Raw genomic sequence first — 18,827 nt, 5'->3', positions numbered from 1 at the left:
TATAAATGCAATTCTTCATCGATTCTAAGAAATGAATGGCTTGAAGCATTTAATTTTTGGAAAATTCGCCTACAGAAGTACATTGATGCTGGAGACGACTACTTTGTTTCGTTAGTATAACTTTCAAAATCTATGTGTATCTCAAAAATTTCAGAATGACCCTCATACATCAGAAAGAGTACTCTTCTGTTGTTGGGACTGGATTCAGAAATATATGTATATAGCACGTGTGTATGTATGTATGTATGTATGTGCATATAAGTGTGTATACACACACATACCTATATACATGCATACATAAACACAAGCATATCTACATACATTCCTGAATTTGGTCTCAATAACAGAAGAGTACTAAGAAAGTCAGCCAAGATTAATTTCACATTTTAAAATTCCTTTTACCATATAATCTCTGAATAATTTATTTTCAAATTAAGAACGGCATAACATGTGTCTTATTCTGGAGACTGCACTTACTTTCCACTACCTTTAAATTTTCACTGCATGATACATTTTAGATGTTATAATAAAACAAAACATTTTTCAAATAATAAATGTTGACCTTTATTTAAGACAAAATTATAATCATACATATGCTTCCCAAATAATTTTAAAATCTTTTGCAGCAACACATGAAAATATTTTACACGATAATTTTAACCCAATTACATGATACATGTGTATAACAAACTTTGAAAATTATAATAGATTACGATATTAATGCTCTTACTTTATAAGTAAATTTAAAAATATAGTTTAAGAAATAAATTAGAATATGGATGATATTACAGTCACTGATTTTTCTATTTCACATCAGTCAGAAATCAGAATGAGTTTACTAAATTCTACATTTCAAATTGAAATAATTTTACATAAAGGTATTCTTACTATAAGCCGAGTGCTTTGCTGTAATTAATGAATGTATGCAACCATGTATAAATTAAATATATTGGTATATATGAATTTATAATAAATTCTTACATAGGTAATAAAAATTTTGATAATTGTAGAAATGAAAAACTGCTAAAATCCTATTTCTGAAACTTTATCCTTTTATTTTGCAATTTAGATATGTAAAAATGCTTATCAAAAGATAAGATTACTATCATAGGTAGCATGAGTAAAATTTATTAAGTATGTTAATAAATGCATAAATTTATTTTTGTTAGTTTTAGCATCCAGAAATGTATTTTTTCAATACAGCACATTATACAGCACATGAAAAATGTTCTCTATATTAAATCATTAAAGATTTTAAGTTAAAATGCTATTTTACAGAAAAGATAAAAGAAAAACCATCATCAGATTCCACTATTTCTCTGCAAATAACACACATATTAGAGTGTATACACAACATAGTCTATTTTGGTAAAACTTCAGCTTAATGCAAAAGCAAAGGTGAATTATTATTTGAAAAGCAAAAGAAACTGACTATTTAACATTAAGTCATTGTATTAATTATTCTAAAATTAAAACATAATTTATATATTAATATTAGTTTTCAAAAAATAAAGATGAAAATAACAGAATGTGATAAAAATAAAAAAATAATCTCATTCCATACACAGTTGCAATTTGCTGCTAAATTAAGATGGGAGAGAAATCTGTTCCCTTCTTTACTAAACAAATGATCTCACATATTTCATCGTTCACATTACTTACAACTGTTGTAATTGTAAAGTTAGTGTTGGGGTAATGAAATAGCTGACGGTCTTGCATGGAAAGGTTTTGATCTCAGTAGCCTCGTTTCTACTGATTTTAGCCCATTTGAAATACATTCCCACTATAAAAATAACACAAACATGCCATGGGAAATTTCTCCTGCTATTGGAAAAGCAAAAGGTATATCACTGAGCAACCAGGCCTGTCACTACAGAGTAAAATAACTAGATTTCTCCAAACGGCTATGGCCAGATTCAGAAGCAAGCATTTTCGATGCATGAAATTCACTCGGGGAGGAAGGACTTTTCCCTCATGTGTCTGTTCCCTCCCTGCCTCTCCAACACATCAACTGGAATGTATAGGCATCTCCCTGAAACAGCTGTAAGCTGAGCAGGATGATGTCAGCCATTCACTTGTGCGGCAAGGTCTCTTGGACTTGGTGTAGGCTTTCTCGCTCCAAGGGGATTGTTAAAAACAACAACCTACAATTAATAAATGTTCCAATGCCAGGTTTTATAATTTTTTTATTAAAATTTTTATTTAGCTTAGACATAGATTAGTTAATGATTAATCCAATTATCAAATGGTAAAGAAATTATTTATTTGCTCATTTCTAATGCATCCCAATTCTATAGGTTTACATTATGCATTTATTACTACATACCATATCTTAATTAAGTCTAAATATATCTCAAATCTGAAAAATATTAATTAAATTTACTATTTTCATGCAAAATGTAAATTCATATTTAATCAAAATTTTCAAATAAATATGGAAGTTGCAATAAGAGGGAATGACTGCTTTATTCAGCATCAAATTACTATTTTTTCTTAATTCTCAGATTTAACTTCTTTTTGATAAAGAATAACTCATTCTAAAATTAATTTTAAAATTAAAGGATTTTTATGGCAAATCTTAATTTTTATTTAAAATTGAAAACTAGCTTTTTTAAAAAAGCTAATTAAACCAAACAGCAGATGCCGCTTAATGTGACCATGTTTGTCCACAGCTTTTTTGATAACATTAAGCAATTCGAAAAAATATCCTTCAGAATATCAACAGACTTTAACTAATTTATATTTCTAATACGGAAATATATTAGAAACATATGAAACCTTAATTTTCAAAGTACCTTAATCAGGAAAAGATAATTAACAGAGGATATTATGCAATTTTTACAGAAAAATTTGCTATTCATTTTTTCATATTAATAATGCTTACTGGAAATTAGTTGGTTGATAAAATATTGCTACCTCAAAACTTTATTACAATGAACTAACTGATTAAGGCAAAACAACCTGAGGACTGTCTGTCTATGGGAAGAGATGCTTTCATGGAAGATTTTCTAAGAGAAACAACTCTTATTCATGTTACACATGGGAAAAAGGTTTAGAAGAAGAAGAAGGTTTTTATAACCAAGAAGGTTAGTTTTTATAATAAGTTTTTCTAAATCATTTGTATTTGTATCCATATCATCCTTGTTTTAAATGACTCTTACACATATCTCACAGTGATATAACATTTTGATACTTCCATGGCTGAAAAACTTCCTCGATCCCATCTGGGTGATAACATTAAACGGCACCTAATGTAGCAATAAAAATGTGCTACATGAGCAAAAATATCCAGATACTCTCTTGTATCTATAATTTGGGTTATAAATATATATATATATAAGCTAGGATTTATACTAAAAGAAACAGACAAATTTCTTTTCATTAATACAAGCAAGATAGGATACAAAAAGTAAGGTAGATTTTTCAATGTGGTACCATAATAAAATGTTACTTTTCAAAAAATAAATATAAAAATTTTTTTTTCCTTCTACTATTTTGATCAACTTTTGTGATGTTAATGCAAAATATAAGTGGTCAGGGGGAATAATTGCTAAGTTATGAACTGATAATTTAATTAAAATTCCAGACAGAGAGAGATATAAAATGATGAAATATGTGATAAAAATTACATTTTCCTATTGGCAATATTTCTCAAGGGTTTTGAAATACCTTTCAGAAATCAAGCAACATCTACATGCCTTATTAAGAGGTAGAAAATATAGTTTTAATGGTAAACCAGTAGTCTCAGACTCATAGCATGCAGATTGCTTAATCTGAAAACAGTTCACATGCCAGATTGTTTTTTAAAAAAATAAAAAATTTTATTAACGAAATAAAAAATATTTAAAATAAATTTTAAATTTAGCTTACTAAATATATAATACCCACATGAACAATAATAATATCGCAAAGGAAAAATTCAAATTCATATTTATTTTCTATCCAGAATCTAATGTCGATTATCTATAAGGCATTTTTGTTGGTTACATGTCATAATTCAAATATATTTACAACGAAAAATTAAATTGTTAGACTGTTATTTCTTCCAAATAATTCCAATGCATTTAATGATTGAATAACTTAAACTTTCTACCTTTTCAGAGAAAATTAACCAAATGACATAAAACTTGAGAATAAATAAAAATATTCTACTTTCTTTCTGGTATTGAGTAAATGTTTCTTCAATGAATAAATAAAAATACATATTTTGTATTCAAGTAATTATAAACATTTTTATTTCTCATTACAGCTTGACAATGAAATTTTGATTCTGATAAAGTTTGTTGCCTTGGCGATAAATTAATAGAAATTAGTTTCATCACAGATTGCAGATGCTCATAGGTCAAATGGGTTCTTTACTTATTAATTTTCAACTTTGAAGAAAAGCTGTTCACATATAAATGTATTCCCAACATAGGAATATTATTATTAGTGCAAAAATTTATAATTGAGCTTATTTATTTTTTGTTAAGTACAAATAAAGGTAATCAAATTTGTATTTTCAAATCTTTGAATAAGATTTATATCACACTGTAAGTTAATTAGCTCTAGTTATGCATTTTCTGTTTTGGTATGCAAATTTGTTTTTAATGGAAATAAGTATAATGCAAAACTGGACTTCAAATTACTAAAATCTTAAAATCTTCACAACACTGTATTTTCAAAAAATACATAATTGAAATGTCTTTAAGGGTCCGTCCACAGACTGCCTTGAGACCACTGAAGTAAATAAACCACATAAAAAAATTTTATGATCACCACAGAAATGGAAAACAATAAGGAAGCTATCGTCAATAGATTTTCAAATAATGGAAATGATTCTATGAAGCTGCAAATAATGCATCTTCATTAGTTGTCTGATGTTTGAGACAATGATTGAAGAATGAGGGACAATGTTATGCCACCTGTTAACGTATATACCCGCGTATAAGTCGACCCCCCCACTTCGACATAAAAAATTCGTAGAAAATAATAAACCCGCGTATAAGTCGACCCCCTACTTCCGAAATCGATCAAGAAACTTCGAAAATTTTTTTTTAAGTACTACATTTATTCAAAATCATCTGAGAAAAAAAAAAAAAGTAAATATACGATAAAAAATACCTTGGTAAATAAACAAAATCAAAATCCTTCAACGTCCAATTCATGGTCAGATTCGCCAAACATTTCATAGAACTCTTCTGTTGTCATTGGCTCGTCATCATACATATTTTCAGTCTCGAACTCTGTATTGTTACAATCACTACTAGAGCCTTCGTCGTCATTTTCACTTTCAAAAACAGCATCATCTTCCATGCCGTCTAGTTCGTTGCTAATACAACATTTTTTTAAATGATTTTATAATCATTTCAGAGGGTATCCAAGCATCTTTAACCCACTGAGCAATTAATGTAATATCGAGCTTTTTAATGCTGTTTTTAATGTTCGTCACATAATTTAAGTCATGAAATTACTTCAAGTAAGTGACTTATTTGATAATTCGTCCAATTTGTGGACGGGAAGAAAACAACTGCATTATATAAAGAAATTTTTGAACTTCCGATTCTTTTAATTTTTATGGCCCCACGTATAAGTCGACACTCCACTTTGAAGTCTTTTTTTTGTCCAAAATATCTCGACTTATACGCGGGTATATACGGTAAGTTTGAATGAACGAAGATCAGGATCTCGCTGCAAACAGTTCAGATTAAAATTCTCTGAAAGGACATAACAATGTTGAAGATTGAAGAAATTCAATTATTATAGTCCAACTTTATGGCAGTATTTGGTATCAGCTAGTTTTCTGCTTCTAAAAAATGATATTCCCATGCACAAAATGAAATTCATAAAAGTATAAATCCTGTTGAATAACCCGACTGTCCAGCACAGAATTCTAGTGAATGCAAATAAAATAAATTGAAATAGCAATTAAGAGCAGCAAGATGCATCATCAGAGGCCAATTTACCTCATATTCCAATGGAAGACAATTCCAGCCACAAAATTTTTATCAGTATAAAGCCTTGTCAGAGTACAGCAGATTATTATAGAGACAAAGAATGGACCAATTCCACATTTAAACTTTTGTTACGTAAGAAAGTGTAGATATTTCTGATTCTTTCTGAGCATATATGACTAATTCATATCTGTTCCACTACTATATATATATATATAAAACAAATAAATAAAACATACTAAACCTTTAGTCTAATAGCAGTAATAGGAAATAACATTTTGCTACAGTTATTTATAATTTATCTAATTACATGTACAATACTTTAATGATATCTATTTAAAAAATTCTGTAACACTTATAATGTCAGTTACAAATACAGTGACTGTATTAACATCTAAACAATTGATATTTAATATGGAAAAAATCTACAACTAAAAAGTCATGGAAAAGTTGCTATCCTTAATTTTTTAACACTGGCAATCTGAAAATGGCAAATTTTCATAAATGACAGTTATATTAGGAACACCTTCCAAGTTAATATTAATTAAGGTAATATTAATCCCCCTTGTTAATATTAAATATTGCATTTTTTAAAAGGGATGGTGGACAATTTCAGATTAAATGGATATATTTCATTTTAAAAAGATAATCTTAGGTTGCATTTTAAGAATTTAACTATGTAAAAAAATTGCTTTTGCAGCACAAAAAATTACATATGATATATAAAGACAATTTTGATAGTAAGAATAATTATACATATACATTGGTGAAAATAATTTATCTTAAAAACTTTAAATTTAACTTAAAAATTAAAATTAAATAAAAACCACATTTTACATTTCAGAGAAATGCCAAAATATACTAATTTAGCTATTTTAAAGGTATTAGTAAGCTTTGAGGCTGTATGCCATTCACAAATATCTCAGTCCATACAAATGGTGCTGCTAAGTTAATTTTTACAAAGATTTATAAAATGCTGTATTCCTTAGAATTTATAAAAATGCTTCATTCATGCAATGGAAATATTTTTTTTAAAAAAGTTGTAATTTTTGCCACAGTTTTGCACAAGATATTCTCAATGCAGATTATCATATTATACATAAAAATAAAATCTATGACATACATGATTAAAAGTGTAATTTGGTCAACATTTTATAGCATGTATAAAACTGTTATCACTAAAAATTTTCTTAACAAAGAAAAACAAATAAGGCTGCACAATTCTTTGAATACTTTTTTACATCAGCCATAATATTTAAATAAATTAAAAACTAACCTGATTATCACATTACACAGCTACTACTGCTATTAAGCAGATATTAGCAGTTGTTCATAAAATTATATTCTTATGAACTAAAGCAAATTACATTTTTTTTGTAACAAACATAGTATTAAAGCAATCAACAACTACTGTTTAAAATACTTACTTGTAATATTCAATTACAAGATAATAAATCCTCTCAATATATCATATTCAACAACATAACTGAAACTCAAGCAAAATTATAAAATAATTTAACTCAAACAATATTATAAAAATACATATTTCTGACATAAATATATTACATTAGAATGATTAAGTTATCACTTTTTTCTCCTCTACAATTTTATGTAATATATACCAACAACTACTTTTATAAAGCACAACAATAAAGAAAGAAAAATTAGTTATAATCTTAAGCAACATATTTTATGTTGAAAGCTGTTTCAAACAGTTATGGTAGGGAACACATTCTGTTTGATACTAGCTGGAAAAATAAATCTGTAAAAACAGTAAATGACCAAAGGAATGTTGTAATAACCCTATATCCAATAAAAATAACTACATAAAATTTTACTTACGCAGCATATCAACAATAAACAAGTAAAACAGGTCTAGAAAAATAGGTTTCCCTTTACAAAGGATAATTAGATATTAATTTTAATATTTTTCCTTGAATATAAAAATTAAGTTTTAACATAAAAGTTATTCAGATTTGTAAAGCTTTTACAGTAAATAAGTTTCCTAGTATGGCATAGATTTTAGGAACAAGATCGCACTTTGAAGAATTATTAAGTAAACACATAAAAAACATATTTTGAACTTTATGTATACTTCTCATTTGTTTATTAAATCTATTGGAAAAACAGATAACAAAATTAGTACAAATTACTAAGGTATGAAAAAACATGAAATAAAAGAATTACATATACACTGATAGGGACCCAGTCTATGTTATAAAATTTTAGAAGTGAATAGATTAAACATAGCAAAAAGATATTAATAATGAGATTTTGATTTATAAATATCAACATATGTACAAAATATTACTAATTTATGGAATAAACACAATATGTTTTCAAATAAATTGAATAAAAGTATTTTTTCCTGAATTAACACAGAATATTTATTTCTAGTTTTCTCATTATCAATAAGACGTGTGACATAAAAATACCTTGTACAAAAAAACAGCATTGGATTTGAGTTTATATGAGAGAATAATAATTTAATTCAAAAGACCAACATTACTCATATGTTGATTAATAAATTATTTTAAAGAACGCTCAATTCTTTAGAATGATTTTACGTTGGTTGAAAACTTAAGAACATTTCAACCTTTAAATATGATTTGACACTTAAAACATAAGCACAAGGTAATCATGCATATGAAACTTTCAAAAACCGTAAAATTTTCAAAATGGATAACAATGGCAAATTGTTTCAGTGGATGACACTCCTATTTTGTTACAAGTAATACATCACTTCAAACTTTAGTTCCAGTTTATGCAGTTAGCTTTAAAAATTATTTATTTGATGAAAGAAGACGAGTTTGATGATGAGGTGATGACCAAGAAATATGCTTTTCTCAAGCAGGATGAATTTTTATAATTCAACATTATTTCGCAATGCATTCTTATGGAAAACTTGTTTAAGAGACCTTTCCATATATTCATGAACCTTACAAAACAATGCTTTTCTGCTTGGTAATATCATTTTAAAAAATGGGAAGCACTTATCATATGAAATGAAGTGGCTGCATATCTCTTCTCAATTTGAACAAAATGGATATGGGGGGAAATCATTGCCTTTTACACCCAACAAACAGTTTTTAAAGATTACAGCATAAACAACAACTAAAATTTCAAGTGACATATAATCAATCGTCATATCAATAAAACGTGTGACATAAAAATACCTTGTACAAAAAAACAGCATTGGATTTGAGTTTATATGAGAGAATAATAATTTAATTCAAAAGACCAACATTACTCATATGTTGATTAATAAATTATTTTAAAGAACGCTCAATTCTTTAGAATGATTTTACGTTGGTTGAAAACTTAAGAACATTTCAGCCTTTAAATATGATTTGACACTTAAAACATAAGCACAAGGTAATCATGCATATGAAACTTTCAAAAACCGTAAAATTTTCAAAATGGATAACAATGGCAAATTGTTTCAGTGGATGACACTCCTATTTTGTTACAAGTAATACATCACTTCAAAATTTAGTTCCAGTTTATGCAGTTAGCTTTAAAAATTATTTATTTGATGAAAGAAGACGAGTTTGATGATGAGGTGATGACCAAGAAATATGCTTTTCTCAAGCAGGATGAATTTTTATAATTCAACATTATTTCGCAATGCATTCTTATAGAAAACTTGTTTAAGAGACCTTTCCATATATTCATGAACCTTACAAAACAATGCTTTTCTGCTTGGTAATATTATTTTAAAAAATGGGAAGCACTTATCATATGAAATGAAGTGGCTGCATATCTCTTCTCAATTTGAACAAAATGGATATGGGGGAAAATCATTGCCTTTTACACCCAACAAACAGTTTTTAAAGATTACAGCATAAACAACAACTAAAATTTCAAGTGACATATTACTTTAACAGGAGGTGCCATCTATTGACACAACTTGCCATTACTATGCATTTTGTAATTTCCACAATTTTTGGAAGTCTGATATGCCTGACATTTGGATCACACTATATAATTCATTTCAACTTATTACAAAATTTCTCTTTCAAAACATAAAAATAATTTCATTACGTAGATTTTAAACATGTAGCATTATACTAATTGTGTTTATATCTATTTATTGTTATATTTATTTTAAAAGTTAATCAAATGTTTCTAAATCGGAAAAACTTCTGAATTGAAATTTTTTGCTTTATAAGGAAAAACTTCATTTTGAAAAGAGCTCTGAATGTGAAAAATTTGAAAAGAATTAGTTTTTTTGGCTTAAATTTCATGGCTTTATGTTCAAATTTCAATTGTCCAGCCTTATGAATGAAGTTGTGCTTATCACACAGTTAAAAACGAAGTGGCTTAATTTTCAGATTTTGTCTTTTGAAAGTATAAGGTACAATAATTTATTTAATACTAAATAGCTTTAAGTTAAAGAATGGGTCATTTTCACTGCTTTATTATAGGATCTTTTCCTCTTAAAGCCACACATTTATTCCTTTGCTAACTGCAACTTGTCAACGTTTGCTGTAATTGACATTTATTTTCCAAAAACAGTTATCAGTTAAGGACCTAGTATTGAAATTTTTTAGACACAGAAGACAAAATATGATAGATTTCATTTAATAACATTACTGATAATCATATTATATTACTTAACTGGGTGTGACTATTAAAATAAGAACTAATGATAAATGGATTTTGTGAACAAATACATAGATATAAAAGCATGCATGAGTAAACAATATATGATTAATATGATTTTATACGAATAATCTGTAAGAAGTTCTATTTTAGCCCACTGCCTCCCTTCTCTGCAAAATGGAATTCAAATTTCGTAATTAAATTAGATTTTTACAAAAATAATTATGATATAAGGTATATGTTATATATATTATAACATATACTAATATTATACTTAATATATGAAATATATACTTAATAATATGAAATACCTACTGTAATAATATGAAATTATTATAATATAAGGTATCACACTTCTATATGATACTGTGATATGAATTTACACTTAATAATTGATGGAAAAAAATTTGAGTTCAACTAATATAAAACTTATTTAATAATTTAATTAATCTCAAATTCTTTTGAGACAACTAATATAAGATTTATACTGTGAAATTACATATCACTGCTTAACCAAGTGCCACTCTCAATTCTTTAATGAACTTAAGTATGCATATTTAATAGATTTAAGGTATTTGCCTGAATTTCATTAACACTTGATCAGAATGATGACCTGACAAAAGTCTAATGGACACGAAAGCACAAATTACAGAAGTCCACAAAAAAAACCTCACTATGATAACTGACCACATGACAAATACCCACACTGATGAAAGCCCATATTGATAAAAATCCATACTGACAAAAACCCACACCAATGTATATGCTATGTCGAAAATAATATTTTTTCCCAATTTTTTTTCAGTTAGACAAAGAAGATTCATGAAAAAAAATTAAATAAAAAATAAATTAATGAAATTAAATTAATAACAAATAACTGGAAAATAATTAAAGTAATAGAGCACACATTTTTAGCTCTGGCTGAATTAAAAAAACACAGTCAATCAAAATAAAATTAATATAATTACGAATCTGTATCTATCTGTGTAACTTAACATGACAAAGGGCCCTTGCATAAGTCGGAAAAACAGAATGCTGGCCATACTGCATCTCCTGATTCTACAAAATTATAAGGGGCATAAAATGCATGTAAATTTTCATCATGTACAGAGAATAATTTATAAATTATTTAACAGTTTAGTAAATTTTTTATATAATGAATATAGAGAATTAAAACCGAAATTTTATTTCAACAAAAGAGATTAAATTCTGTTATGAATTACTATATTATTCTATTATGATTCTAATCTATTATGAAAGAGATTCTATTCTATTTTGGTTAAGAAAACATATGTGTGCATTATCATAAATACAGTACAAAATCTGAAATCCGGGCTCGTCGGAACTTCGGCGATTCCAGATTTGGGATTTTTACGGATATTAGATCATCAGTTTAAACCTAGTAAGATGGCATGTAGAAATTATAAAATTAAAAATATGAAATCGTGATTTATGAAATAATGAAGCATTTATGATCTAAAGGGTATCAAAATTGGGGAAAGTGCAGAATCACCCACTGCTTGGAGCGTTTTTAAGAATTGCACATATTCGGTATACATATACACATCGACATATTTTCACTTAAAAAAAATCCCAGATTTGCACAAAAATGGCAATGCGCACTCCCTTGACTTTATTCATGTACACATTGACCTATTTTCACTTAAAAAGTCAAAGAAAATTGACAAAAATCCAATTCTTCTTACTCTTGTAAAAAGCGCCAAACAAACGCCAATCAAAAAAGCGGGCGATTCTGCACTTTAGCCTCAAAATTTACAAAAAAACCTTAATATTTATTTGTTTACCTTATTAAACATTTCTTTCAATATAAGTTGTTTCATTTTTTGCGCTAATACTTTCTCTTTAATTCTGTAGACAGACATAATCTCTTGTTTAGTTACATAGTTGAAGTCCTGTAACTGCTGCTTCGAGAATCCGATTATTTGTTAACCGAAATTTTCTCATTTTCAGTAACTTCTCTGTCACTTTCTTCTATCGGTAGCGGTATTTTCTGGATCTAGACACATACTACAGATTTCGCCATTCATTAATTTATTGATGATTGAGAAACATTTTCATTACAATGAAAAACTTCTTTTACATCAACTTCATTAAATACCACTCCTCCACATTTCTTTACAAAATCCGTTAATTGGGAAATTTCACCTTTATTTTGCAATATCTGAAAACCTTTAAAATTAGTGGCTATCATCATCAAATTTAGGTATCCTTCACTATACATATTTGGCTATGCATCATGAGCTTGGCGACTGATGACAAGTTGTTCCATTAAATTTTATCTTGCTTCTATTGAGCACTGAGACTGAGGCCTTAGGAGCCCTGGCACTGGTTCTGGGTTTATGTGAATAACAAATCAGTTATTCTTAATTCAAATAGCCCTGAATGTAATCTTTGGGGCCATGAGTATCATCAACAAATTCTATTTTAGCATATGGAAAGAAATTTTAGGTAAATTTTTCCTCGTCAATATTTTTCAGCGCATTTAACATAAATTTGTAATCAACTCATTTTCAGTTTATTTCAGAGAAAAATTCAGATTGTATTTATAAAGTCAATTACTTTTCTAAGTATACTCTTTTAATCACCATAAGAAAGCACACATTTTTCCCTAGAATACCAAAAAGATCACGGGCGAACAAATTGTTTCATATTTCAAAATTTCAAAAAGGATATTAAGAGCATAGGGTAAAGATATTGCCTAATTTCAACTTGTAAAGAAAAGAACATAATGAAAATAATTTTAAAACTTTTCAATAAAAGACTAACTATTGTTTAGAAAACTTAAGATATCAAAAAAGTTGGTTTTTGAGAAAGATGAACATTAGTTTGTTATAAGTTTGTAATGCATTATATTTTTTTAATGAAAACTTCTCAAATATTCAGTTAATCGATTATGAAAAAAGCACATGAGAATTATTACAGACATCTCAATGGTAACTGTCTCTATCATGAAAGTTAACATAGAAGTGCAAGTTGGAAAAAAATGAGTTGTATTGTAAGAAAGGAGGCTGAACAAAATTGTTGAGCCAATTAATTTTTCTGGGATTTTCATTTTTAGCATAGTAATTCAAAGATAAAGTTCAAGCGCTGCATGTTCCAAATCAGCAGGCAAATGTGCACTTTCACATGAGCTTGGAGCCTCTCTGTGCAATGTCACATTGAGAAACAAAATAAAAATAAGAGAGATAAAAATCAAAATCGCTTTTTAAAACAAAAGAGATTTTTGACAATGGAGATTAATGATTTCTGTATATATTTCTTGATATTAGCATCTAAACTGATTTCAAACAATAACAATTAAATAACTGGAATGCTTTTTTTTAGTCAGCATACCTAAGTCCAAAAAGTTACAACTTAACAATTTAGTTCAAGAACTAAAAGTGGCTTGAAATATTCTGTCAGAACTGTAAAATGTTCCCCTCCCCCGTTCTTTGATTAAATACCATTTCCCCCATTTTTTTAATAATGAAACATAATTATATTTAATCTCAGCCATATAACATTAAAAATAGCATGTGAGAAACTTGATGATATTTTTCATTTTCACATACACATACCAAAATGACATAAATAAGTAAATAAATAAAATACATTTCCAGATTTATCATTGAAACATTATAGCTAATCACTTAATCAGAAAGCATAAAGTTTGCTTGTTACCTAATAAAATAAACAAATAAAGTAGTGATCAAATATAAAAGCTGACATATTTCTGAAACATTAAAATTCAAATCTGAGCACTCCATTTATTATAATTACAACTGTAAACACATTTTATAGTGATAAAAACCACATGTCCTTTTGATTATGTGGGCTTTCATCAATGTGTGCTTTAGGTTTCATCGGTGTACGTATATCACATGGGCAATTATCACAGTGAGGTTTGTTTTGTGGGCTTTTGTTCAGTAGACTTTCAGTAGACCCGATCAGAATATATATATTCTTAATGAATCCTTTTTAAAAAAGGAAAAGTTACTTTTCTTTATAATATGTCACTTAAAAAACTATTTAACATACTATTTTAAACATTTGCTAAAAAAATATAAGTAACTATGTATTTTGCCATTGACCATTTCCGACAATGTAGCCAAATAAGCAATTTATCATGGATAATGCATAAATATGAAATCACAGCACATTCACAAGAATTTCACTTTAGTTTTGTATAAACCTGATCATCAATAAGGTAGGTTAGGATTTACGAGGAAATTAACCATTTTTTTCTTTTTTTTTTAAAAAATGGATGAAAATTTGGGACCTTCTACAGAATAGCAATACATGCAACATTTTCAAATTTGTGCATCTGGTTATACTGCTTGACACACATACTCAAAAAATTTCACAGAATTCATCAAAATGGTGCAATAAGACATAGAAAAGTGCAATACCACTTTGATTTGCATTTAAGTAAATTTAATGGTGTTGAGTTCATAAAGAATGGGATAGTTTGTTGTTATTTTATAGTCCAGTACACATCTAGGACTGCCAGAATTACTGCCACTAATTTTAAAGAATTTCTTTGCCAAATACTCTTGAGCTTGATGATTGAGCTTATTTAAGTTTATATGTACCATATTCCTAACTCGTATCTGTTAATTATCTAATTAAATAAAGAGCTATCTGTTATTGTCTAACTAACTAAAGAATAATTTGTTAATTCAAACTTCCATCAGAATCCTTAGCAGAGGTTTGATGAAATCTCACCAACTTTCATGGTCATATGGTCATGGTTTTCATATATGAATACCAAACATATTAGAAAAATTACATAATTGATCAAGAATGATCAAACTCAACAAAGAACATATTTTGCATTACTGTATATGAGCTGTGATACAGAAAAACAAAAAATTAAGCAATCTGTTATACAATGATGTAAATAAAGAAGGTAAATTTCAATTCAGAAGTTACTACATTTAAGATTTTATAATTAATTCCTGGAACCAAAGTTTCAGACACATTTTAAATAACTGAAAATTCCAGAATAAAACAAATACTATATTAAATAATACTAATGGAGAAAAACTGGACGTTTTAATAATTTAGAAAAATGGAATACACTTTGGAATATTTTGGCGTATGTACAATATTTGCTGATAATGCTAATAGTTATTATATATTTGTAAACCATAGCTGAAAAACTTTTTAATCATCCAAGGCCTCTTCGGTTTCAGTATAGCTTATTTTCAGACATGAGGTAGAAGGAATGAAATGGTATGAAGTCCAGTCCCATGGAGCAACTGGTGCAAAAGGAAATACAGATGTAATGATGGAAGAGCCCTCTTGAATTTGGCATGAATCAATTACATCAGCAGAAATAGTGTAATCATCGGATGCAACTCTCCTGTGTCTAGATGGAGGTTTCGAATTTTTAATTTGACTGGATAAATATTTTATCTTTTTTTCCAAAGCTTGAATTTCACTGCTGAGTTTTAAATTTGTCAAATATAATACTGGAGAGCCACCACCAAGTATATGTGCAAGAGGTATCCATCTTAAATAGCACTGATGCCATAACTTAAGGGATTTTATAAAGGGATCTATCTTCAAAAGATTTTCTTCACTTTCATCCCATACAATAGGCTGAACTTCATATTTTTTAATTACAAGTGGGCGTCGTTGCGACTGACTAGTATCTTTTAGGCAACTAAAAGATCTGGGTCTTTCAGTTTTTAGAAGCATTTTACTAGGAGCAACAGCTGTATATTTATTCAAAATGTAAAGTGGGTTTGAGAAAAGTCTTAAGTCACTTCGTAGAAACTGTTTTGACCACCTCCAAACACTTCGTAAGCTGAAATTATTGCTAGCACCACGGTTGCAAATAGCTTCCGTACGGCTTTTAGTATTACTAAACAAAAATGTATCAAATACACTGATGTGACAGCTGTCCCATATTGTAGTTAAGTATGTTTCTGAAAACTCAAATACTGCAGGGCACTGCTCAGTAAGTTGCCAGACACAGTCCAAGAATAACAGAAAAATAGGAGACTAGAAAAGAAAAATATATCTTAACTTTAATGAATTATATAAGATTGGCATGCTTCTCAAGTACTAAATATTTCATTAAAATTTATACGCATTATTTCAAAACATATCTGATTACATTTTCATTAAATAATAAATAAATAAAAACTGATATAGTTTAAAATTTTATACATATTTCACATAACTATTTACCTTAAAATACCATTATTTCATATTATTGAAGTAAATATTGTTTTGAACTAGAGATCAGCAAGAAGAAACTGAAAATTACTATAATACATAATGATTTGCAGAAAAATAAGTAGCTGTAAAAGGCCCAAAAAGATGTAATTAAACTGGAAAACAAAACAAATTAAGCAATCTACTACTATATACCGATGTAAATAAAAAATATAAATTTTAATTCAGAAGTTAATTGCATTTCAGATTTTATAACATGAGAATATGAGTATTAAGTAGTTCCTCCTTAAAATATGAGTATTAAGCACGAGATATAATGTGAATGCCCAAAATCACTCGAAAGATGTAGAAGATGAAATTCAGCTAACTTTCCTTGAACCACAAAGCTGATTAACTGACCATTCTAGATCTTGAAGCCATATTTATATAGCATTGCACAGACTTCTAGAAGCTTTGGGAAAAACTGCTCCAAGAGTTTTAAAAATGCTTATTCCAAATCTTCCAAAAAGGTATATATATATATATATATATATATTAACCATAGATCTCATATTAAAAGATTTAAAAATAATAACAATAATAGCACCAAAGATCATCAACTTACAGCTATTCTTGAACATTATTATCAACATAATTTTGATCACATAGAAATTAACGTGCTTGATATTGTTCCTAACACCAAACTTCGACTGTTTAAGGAGTCGATTTACATACTTCAAAATAAGTCACTTTATCCTTACGGACTGAATGCATATCTCAGTAATACCACTAATAGGCAGCACAAGATTTCTATATATGGACAATTCAGATTTTTTAGCACTACTACTAACAGAGGTACTAGAGGAGGTGATGCTAAAAACAAAAAATTTTTTTCGTCACAAGATCTGAAATTAATTATTCATAATCTTAATTCTTACCTTGGACATCAAGACTTCGTTAAAAATGCCATAAAACTTCTTCATACCTTTAAGAATACTACCTTATGGAATCTGATTAAAACAGTAAATCAACCGTCTCAATGCTCCAAAATAGTCAAGGATCTTATTTTAGACTTCTGCAATTTTAAACTAAAAAACAGTAATTTCTTTCGCAAAAAACTTTTTTGTACTATTCAGTTCAAACACCCTTCTTACGAGAAGTTCAAAATTCCTAGCATTTTCAAAAAATATCAGCACTTGCTTCCTAACCAACCTGTCCAGATTCAACCCTGTTTTAAATTTGAAAAAACCTTGGGTCAACTAGTTATAAACCACCACGTTATAAAAGATAATAGCACTTGTTACTGCCAAATGCCTGTCTACAAAAAATATGTCGATCCTTTCCACCAACATATAGTCACAGGAGATCTTAATATTATAGAAAATACTGAATTACGTAACCTTATGCAACTTGGCACCAAGTTTTGTCCTACTTTCAGTCTTAATAGACACGTCTGCCTCAAACAATTCAATACTGATCTAGATAAATTTATTATTATTGCTAGTACAAGATCCAATTTACCCACTACAACTTTTCTTGAATGGAAAGCTGCACTTATAAAAGAATTTCAATGTTTGCTTTTCAAGGCGCCTAATTTCAACTCTTTACACAATAAAAAACGCCTGGAGGATCTCATTCAAAAATTGCAACATAACTTTATCATCACGAAGATTGACAAAGCAAACAACAATTTTAGTATTATTTGACAACACTTCTACTACAACCTTCTGCATAAAGAGTTAAATAACACTTGCACTTACCAAAAAATAACTTCCAGTACTCAGATTCTTCTAAATAAATTTAAAGCACTACATAAAAGACTTAAAATACAACCCCAGAAATATAACAACAGGTTTGCAAATCTCTATGCCTTACCGAAATTTCATAAGTCTCCAATTAAATTCAGGTTCATAGCTAATAGTACTAAAAGTTATCTCAAAGAAATAGATTATCTCTTTGCGCAAAAACTTCGTATGATTCGTGAACTAATCAATAACTATGATTTTAAAGGTTTGCATTGCAACTGGATGATCTCTAGTAATGAACAAGTTATTAAAACTCTGAATTCCCTTCAAATAGAACATATCCAATGCTACGACTTTGAAAACCTTTATACATCTCTAC

The 18,827-nt window shown here is 28.2% G+C and overlaps 1 protein-coding gene across 1 annotated transcript in view; it reads right to left on the bottom strand.

Annotated features, from left to right (window-relative positions):
• Positions 1 to 539: 539 nt before the first annotated feature.
• LOC118187503 (myotubularin-related protein 10) overlaps positions 540 to 18,827 on the bottom strand; it is an 82,652-nt gene continuing 64,364 nt past the window's right edge. Inside the window, exon 13 of the mRNA XM_085818467.1 lies at positions 540 to 16,547. Coding sequence (XP_085674593.1) covers positions 15,705 to 16,547 — 843 coding nt within the window. The 3' untranslated portion in view covers positions 540 to 15,704. The remainder of the gene's footprint in view (positions 16,548 to 18,827) is intronic.

This window comes from Stegodyphus dumicola, chromosome 6 (assembly GCF_044657685.1).
Source record: "Stegodyphus dumicola isolate Sdum_Otavi_A_Nest chromosome 6, ASM4465768v1".
NCBI classification, from domain to species: Eukaryota; Metazoa; Arthropoda; class Arachnida; order Araneae; family Eresidae; genus Stegodyphus; species Stegodyphus dumicola.
The sequence above is the reverse complement of the archived record's forward strand: the minus strand, read 5'-3'. Positions and strand labels throughout refer to the sequence as shown.